This window comes from Physeter macrocephalus, chromosome 13 (genome assembly GCF_002837175.3).
Source record: "Physeter macrocephalus isolate SW-GA chromosome 13, ASM283717v5, whole genome shotgun sequence".
NCBI lineage: Eukaryota > Metazoa > Chordata > Mammalia > Artiodactyla > Physeteridae > Physeter > Physeter macrocephalus.
Window position 1 is genome coordinate 8,047,994 of NC_041226.1, and position 8,833 is coordinate 8,056,826.

The 8,833-nt window shown below is 45.0% G+C and overlaps 1 protein-coding gene across 1 annotated transcript in view; it reads left to right on the plus strand.

Moving 5' to 3' along the window:
* The first annotated feature begins 836 nt into the window (after window positions 1-836).
* TEX26 (testis expressed 26) overlaps window positions 837-8,833 on the plus strand; it is a 28,468-nt gene continuing 20,471 nt past the window's right edge. The window contains 2 exon segments of the mRNA XM_024125812.1: window positions 837-897; window positions 5,185-5,266. Of these exon segments, the coding sequence (XP_023981580.1) occupies window positions 837-897; window positions 5,185-5,266 (143 nt within the window).

An 8,833-nucleotide genomic window follows, 5' to 3' on the forward strand; every position in this document is an offset into this window, starting at 1 on the left:
CCGAGTGGGTAATAGCTGTGTCCTAGCCAGGAGACATTCAATATCACTAAGCACCTACTATGTGCCAAATGACCAGGTAGCTGTCAAATAATATGAATATAAAAGACCCTCCACATACTGAGAAAACTCTAACATACATGGGGGTCAGAGACCCAGTTGAACCTGTGGGGACAGAAAAACAATGAAATTGACCGTGACAAAACAAGATTTTTGGTGCCAGGAACATGGCCTGATGAGAAGAAAGGTGTCACACACATCCCTACTCACTCCTTTTTCCAAGCACACTTTTCTTTCACCTCCCTGCCTGCTCCTAATTCCTGTGCAGAGATGACCAGTTTGATGGCATGAAACTATCTCAGAAACTCTGGTTCTAGTTCCACTTGATGCGAGGTTACTTGTGATTTTGTCCTCTTGCTTGATTCCTAATTCCTCTCGCTCGGATCCTGCAAGATCCCTGACGACTCCGCCTTCATTCGCTTAAGCTGAAAACTATGCATAGCTGGAAATTTGCAGTTGAAAATCTGACAATATTACTTTCTCTTCGGTCCCTTTTGCTCCTCTCCCCAAATATATATAAGACGGTGCTCGGGAAAGCTCATTGCATGAACTAGACAAATACACGAAAGTAAGGTATCCATCACATTACCAGAAACACATCTTTTTACTTTCAGCACCGGGTCCCCCAGCCGGCCCGGTGAAGCGCCCTGCACCTCGTCTGCCAGGGGCTGAGCAGCCGGGAACTTCCCCGCGTCTCCATGGTGAAGCGTCACAAAGCAGCCGCGCAGCGCCCAGTCCGGCTGGTGCACGGGGCCCAGCGACGGCCTCTTCTAGCAAGAATGGCAGAGCCTGGGCCCGAGGCTCCGTGTCCTTCTCAACGCGGCCACAAGATCCGGCCAAGTAAGACTGCGGACCCTGCCAGCCGGCGGGGGGCGGGGACGGGGTCTCCCCTGGAGACGCGGTGCCTGGAGCGAAGGCTGCTCGGGTCTTCAAGGGTGTGTGCCTCCCCCTTACGGGTGGGACTCAATTTAAGGAGAGGCTGGGAGTCAGGGAAAATGAAAGGGTGTTCACGACCTTGCCCCTTTCCAGCCCTTCGCCATACCTTCTGTCAAAGCCCTCCCTAAACAGCTCGGAGTTGAAACACCCCATGAAATGTCCAGGAGGGGAAAAGCAAAAGGAAGGCCTAGTGTCTGGAGAACAAAGACAAAGAAGCAACAGAGGTCGGGAGCTCTGAAGAGAGCAGACCCAGCGGGGGCCCTGATCCCTGGCAGGATCTGGGAAACAGCACAGAAAGGGGGCGGGGAGGGGCTGCCGAATGCAGAGAAGCGACCCCCAAGTGGATCTGCAGCGTCCCCCCCGTGGCTGTAGCAGAGGCTATGGCTATGGGAACTATGGCATTCAGCTGTCGCTTCTAAACTTCGCTGATTTTTCTTTCAAAGGGATTTTGTATTTAACAGAGGCAGTGCTTTTAATACTAATTTTGCATGCGAATGCAGCTGGTTTACCAACTCAGCTTTTTGTGTCAGTGGAGGGAGAGCCACTCTAGCTGTGATGCTACTGGCATGATTACTGTGTAGTCAGCTCCATCCCGGCCTTTCTCGTGGCGATAATAACCCATCGCAGCCCTCTAGCTGGGTAATTGTGGTTCCCTGGTGGCTACAGAGCAGTGGGGATTGTTCAACTGCAAATTCCCTAGAACTGTAGACCCAGGAGAATGAATGAAATGCATACTTTCGTCCCGTTCATCCCTTTGTAAATTAAGAATAGCAAATGAAAATAATTAATGCAAAAATATTTACAACACGAGTTTCTCTATGGTGTCCAGGCAGAGAGGAGAGGCAGGGGAGCTGGAGCCCTCCCCAGGACCCCCCGCCCCACTCCCCTTGAGTCCCATCCTCCATTTCTAGCCACCTGTCTTGGTTTCTTTCACTGCCTGCTCTCCCCCCTCTTGTCTGAGAATGTTGGCATCCTCCGAGTTTTCTCCTTCTTGGTTTACATCTCCTATGTGAGCAGCCATATCCTGCCACAGGGCTTCAAGTCTACATAAAGGTGCCAATCAATGGCTCTCTCATCTTTATCTCTAACTCAGATGCTCTTCCTAAATCTCAGACCAAGATATCCATCTGTCTACCAGATGCATTTGGATGTCACAGAAGGGCCTCAAACGCAACATGTACAAAATTATACTCCTTGTCCTCCTAGACTTGGAAGCTCAGTAAGGAGGGTCCCAGCTGCTTAAAGGAGAGGGGAGGGCAGCTTCCCTGACACCTCAATGTCATCACCAGGTGTCACTGATTCTGCCTCCAAAGTGTTCCTTCCCCTGGGGGAGTTTGCCCCTTCACATCCAGTCCTGAGTCTCTAACAGCCACTCTGTGCTACTCCATCCTCCACTGACGGAAGGGTCACCCTCTAAAAGGTGGGCCTAATGTGTCACTGTCCAGCTCTGGTCTCAAAATAGGATGAGGCTGATGACGCCTATGGACTAATTGCTATCGAACTATTACTATCGACTGGGCTCTTAAGTGCTGTATTCCTTCCAAGGACTGCCATAAATTTCCACAAACTGGTGGCTGAAAACAATAGACATTTATTTTTTTCACATTTTGGAGGCCAGAAGCCTGGAATCAAGCTATTGGCATGGCTGCACTCCCTCTGGTGGCTCTTGGGGAGAATCCGTCCTTGCGTCTTCCAGCTTCTGGTGGCTGTCGGCATTCTTGACCTGTGGCCCATCACTCCAGTCTCGGCCTCCATGGTCACATCACCTCCTCCTGCTCCGTGGCCAACCCCCTTCTGCCTTTCTTTTTTTCTTTTTTCTTTTTTTGCGGTACGCGGGCCTCTCACTGTTGTGGCCCCTTCCGTTGTTGAGCACAGGCTCCGGACGCGCAGGCTCAGCGGCCACGGCTCACGGGCCCAGCCGCTCCGCGGCATGTGGGATCCTCCCGGACCGTACGCGGGCCTCTCACTGCTGTGGCCTCTCCCGTTGCGGAGCACAGGCTCCGGGCGCGCAGGCTCAGCGGCCACGGCTCACGGGCCCAGCCGCTCCGCGGCACGTGGGATCTTCCCGGACCGGGGCACGAACCCGCGTCCCCTGCATCGGCAGGCGGACTCCCAACCACTGTGCCACCAGGGAAGCCCTGCCTTTTTTATGAGGACACTGAAATTGCATTTAGGGTCCACCGGATAATCTAGGATGTTCTTCATCTCAAATCCTACTTGCATCTGCAAAGAGTGATCAGGCCTAGACTGGTGCTGCTTGCTTCGGAAAAAGACAGTCTCTGTGCAGAAGATCCTTCCCGATCCTTCTAAGAGTCAAACTCAGAGCTTCAAATCAGGTGAAGTGATAGTTTATTTTAAGAACAACACAGCCTCACAATTCCTCCCCACCTACTTGTCCGTGCTTGAAATTCTCTTAACAAAGAACATTAATTCAGCTGTTGGAATAAAATGCTTTAAAGTATAAAGTGGTTCCCACTAAAGCAGAAGAATCAAAGGATAATGTCATTTCTAGTATAATGGGATCAGAGCATAGACATCAGCCAAGAGTCTGTGAACAGAAGGACAGAGTGTGACAGGCAGGGGCTAAGGCTTTAGTTTGCCTGGGGAAGCCTCAGGTGGAGGTGAAACTCACCCCGTGTGAAGGCAGCTGGTGAATAGTTACAGAGGGGCAGATGCAGCTGCCTGGCTGGATTCAAGGACCTGCTCGATGAGAAACGAGCCCTGGATGGGAGACACGGGGAGATGGGAGAGATGGGGAGAGGTACACAGATGGCAAAAACTAAATGTTTCTTTTTTATATGTAGGCAGTGGCATATAGGTTTGCAGACTATTTGGAAGTTGAAGACACCTCTGAGAAAGATGCTTTGGGGCAATGGTATTCAGGATGCGTGAACGGGAGAAAAGGCAGGCAGTGAGGTGGGTGCGGTGTGAGAGGGGAGGTGACGGACGGACCCCAGACGGCTTTGCTTCGAACATGGAAGGGATCATTTCACCCAGGTGCTAGTGAAATCTAAAAAGCCACAGGTCACTGCCTAGATATGAAGAAAGAGAGAATGATCGAATTAAATTTTAAAAATATATTCCGAAGTAATCTGGTGGCACCTCCGTTCACAAGGGGCGGTTGGGGCGGATCAGTCCTCGTGTCTGCATACCGGTGAATTCCCCATCCTCACCCTCCCGGCCCCCCAGCAGCATTTGCCCTTGTAGGTGCCCCTCCTCCTCCTGGAATCACGTTCTTCCTTCGGCCATCAGGACACCGCAGCCTCCTGCGTCTCCGCTCACCTCGCTCAGTGCACTTCTCAGCCTCCTTCACCGGCTGCCCCTCATCTCCCCAGCCTCTTGACATTGGGGGGCCCCGGGCTTCAGCCTTTGGACGTCACCTCCTCTAATGCCACTCCCTCCCTTGCTGAGCTCACTCTCTCTCTCAGCTTTAAAGAACAGCTATGCCGCGGAATCCTGCACAGTCGTTACAAAGAATTAATTAGAGCTGCACCAGACGCGTCAGAGGGGCTTCCCATGCGGCGCCGTTAAGTGACAGGTAGAAGAGAGGGACACTTTGTGTAAGATGAGCCTGTTTTTTGTAAAACAAAACAGGACTAAAACCCAATGTGATAACGTATTGATTATGTATATATCAATCTCTATATGATTATAGTAGTATTTATATAAGTCTGGAAAGAAACAGGCACAATTGTTACCATGGGCTACCTGGGAGGAGGGTGATTACAAGCAGGGCCAGGAAGGAGCAAGGACAAGGGGTCCAGGAGAGAACCTGACAAGGAAACTATGACCCTCTTTGTGTAAAATCAGTTCATGCATTTACAGCTATATCTAATATGATGCGTGAAAAGTCAGGCAACAAAACAGCAATAGTGAGCGTCCTAAGAAGATAGAATTTCAAATGAACTCTTTTCTTTATATTTTTATGTATTGCTCGAATTCTTTGAAATAGTATGTGTGAATTCTCAAGAAAAACAATAGACCTATTTTTATCTAGGGGGGGAACTCATAATTAAATCGAGCTTCCCCTCTTCCCTAGTGGAGCTCACAAGTTGGCCTTCATCCCTTTACACTCTGCATTACCACCCAAAATGTTTGTCTCTTGCAAAATTATTTTAATTATTAAAACAACATTTGATCAAAATATGCTGGCTTGCCACATTTAAAACTGTTTTATCGTGCTTTTAGCAGGTGATACCAGTTGGGATTCCTATGCCACCACGACGAAGACTGCATTCACACCTAAGACAGGAGCAGTGCCTGCTTTAATTCGGTACATCCCTATTCGAATCAGATTGATATACACACTTGAATTTGTTCATCTTTCTTCTATTATTCAGAGTCCAAAACCAATAGAGAGTAATCAGAGAAGGCGTATAGAAAATGCACTCAGATAAGACCCACTGCACGCACAGGTCTCCTGCAAGCATCAGAGAGGGTTTCCCCTTCAAGGAGTATCCCAAGCTCCTACAGGAAAATTGAGAAAATTAATTAACACATGGATCCTTCATAAAGCCACTGTGTATCATGCTTTACAACAGAGCCAGTATACAGTTAATAGAACTGTGCTACCTAAACATGGAGCGTGAATTGAGTTCATTACCTGGTATACAGTAGGCATGCAATGACAACTGAATGACTGGATAAGTGAGTAATTGTTAGCACTTCCACCCAACACTAGTCTTGGAAGCTGGAACAAGGCCACAGTCCCCTGACCCTTACCTTCACTCCTCCAACTATTGCTTCCTAAAGCAATGTTTGCCTGCAACTTCTCCCTCAATTCCACCTGAACCGAGGGTGGTGGGAATTACTGTCCACCAGCTGCCTCTCTAAGCTCATTGGTGGGTGAGAGAGGGTGGGGCTGCGAAAGCCCTGCCATCTTTCATTGCGTCAGTGGTAGGTGGGAAATTAGCATGGAGGACCTTCCCTTGTCTGTGTTCACTCTGTAAATTACTTCCAATATAGAGGATCTTTTCACCTTAAAAGTTCACATTGTCGAGAAGTCACATGGAGTACTGTCCAGACTGTGTGGTGCAGTCAGGCAGAAATGGGTTCCAGCCTCAGCTCTAATTACCCCTTATTTTCTCTGCTTCCTTAGGCAAGTAACCAGCCAGCTACGGCTCAGTTTTATGGTTGGCAAAGTAGGAATGATGACTCCTGTATAAGGTGGCTGTTCTGACAAACTGAAAGCACTAGTCCAGTGACCAGCACGAAGAAGTTACCCCCCAAATTTTCATTCATTTTTCCCCAGCATAATATATGACAGACTTCCCAAAAGTGCCGGTCTGCAAGACTCCTAATTTCCGAGTTACCGCTGTCCCACTGAGTCACGTTATATCCCCTACTGGGAGATTTACCATCTGACAGGAAGGATTATGCCAGCTTCCCAAACAGTAACTGTTGTCTGAAGAAGAAACATTTGGGATGAAAGCCAAAACCAAATGGGTACTTACGGAGTCTAGGTCAGTGGTCTTCAAATTCACGTATTTTTAAAGTTCACAGAAAAGTTCTTATTATAAATTTAGATAGCTATAAAAGATCAAACTTCCAGCCCATCCTAAATATTGACATTTTAAAACAAGACCATTAAATCATTTCTTTACACATAACCAGAGGGTAATCTAACCACCTTAGCAAATTGATACTCACTCTGACGCTTTTAAAAAAATATATACAAACAAGCTCTTCTTTAACAGATCATTTATTTCATGCTCTTTCCTTCTTGAACTCTTACTCCCAGTCTACTTCCTCCATAGAATTTTACCCTGCTCTAATATATTTTGTGTTTGAAAGCAATTTATTGATCGCTCCATTATACCTCTTTGCAACTATTTCAGTATATTAATTGACATTAATTTTTAAACATGTTATATGACCCTAAGTATTGAGTTATCACAATTATTTTTCATACAGAATTGCTCAGAGCAATAAACACATTACAAGTGTTAATAATTACTAAGCAGAAAAAGTAAATTTTTTGGAATTGCATCTTAATGAGCTAAATGGGGCTGTTTTGTTTTCAATTACTTTATGTCTCCAGATTTGAATGTTATTATGTTTGGAATGAGACCACATTCGGCATCAATTTTTCCTGCTTTTATTTTTTCAGTTTATAAATGCTAGTGTTGAGAAACCTTGTTCTCATAATTAAGTAGATGTGAATGAAAGGAGTTTTAGTGTAGCATTGCCATTCAGTACTCTGAACTCTTTATGGTTATATGCCAAAAATCACAAGGTGATTTTTAATGATTGATTGGCTGACAGCTTGGCTGTGTACTCCTTCAGTTTCATTGAAAGCAAATAATTAGATGATTTGTCATCCAGTTATTGAGTTATTCCGTATCTCGTTTTTCTGAGAAGTATACTGAAAAGGTCTGTCTTTTTTTTATATTTGAATTTTATTATTTTATTTTTAATTTTATTATTTTATTTTTATATAAAATTTTTATTAAAAGTTTTATTTTATTTTTTTATACAGGTTCTTATTAGTTATCAGTTTTATACATAATGGTGTACACACGTCAATCCCAATCTCCCAATTCATCCCACCACCACCAAGCCCCCCCCGTCCCCTGCCACTTCCCCCCTTGGTGTCCATACATTTGGTCTCTACATCTGTGTCTCAATTTTTGCCCTGCAAACCGGTCATCTGTACCATTTATCTAGATTCCACATATATGTGTTAATATATGATATTTGTTTTTCTCTCTGACTTCACTCTATATGACAGTCTCTGGGTCCATCCATGTCTCTACAAATGACCCAATTTCATTCCTTTTTATGGCTGAGTAATATTCCATTGTATATATGTACCACATCTTTATCCATTCGTCTGTCGATGGGCATTTAGTTTGCTTTCATGACCTAGCTATTGTAAATAGTGCTGCAATGAACATTGGGGTGCATGAGTATTTTTGAATTATGGTTTTCTCTGGGTATATGCCCAGTAGTGGGATTGTTGGGTCATATGATAATTCTATTTTTAGTTTTTGAAGGAACCTCCATACTGTTCTCCATAGTGGCTGTGTCAATTTACATTCCCACCAACAGTGCAAGAGGGTTCCCTTTTCTCCACATCCTCTCCAGCATTTGTTGTCTGTAGATTTTCTGATGATGCCCATTGTAACTGGTGTGAGGTGATACCTCATTGTAGTTCTGATTTGTGTTTCTCTAATAATTAGTGATGTTGAGCAGCTTTTCATGTGCCCCTTGGCCATCTGCATGTCTTCTTTGGAGAAATGTCCGTTTAGGTCTTCTGCCCATTTTTTTGATTGGGTTGTTTATTTTTTTAATATTGAGCTGCATGAGCTGTAATACATTTTGAGTTTATTTTTGTGTACAGTGTTAAGGAGTGTTCTAATTTCATTCTTTGACATGTAGCTGTCCAGTTTTCCCAGCACCATTTATTGAAAAGACTGTCTTTTCTCCATTGTATATCCTTGCCTTCTTTGTCATAGATGAGTTGACCATAGGTGTGTGGGTTTAGCTCTGGGCTTTCTATCCTCTTCCACTGATCTATATTTCTGTTTTTGTGCCAGTACCATATTGTCTTGATTACTGTAACTTTGTAGTATAGTCTGAAGTCAGGGAGTCTGATTCCTCCAGCTCCATTTTTTTTCCCTCAAAATTGCTTTGGCTATTTGGGGTCTTTTGTGTCTCCATACAAATTTTAAGATTTTTTTTGTTCTAGTTCTGTAAAAAATGCCATTGGTAATTTGATAGGGATTGCATTGAATCTGTAGATTGCTTTGGGTAGTATAGTCATTTTCACAATATTGATTCTTCCAATCCAAGAACATGGTATATCTCTCCATCTGTTGGTATCATCTTTAATTTCTTT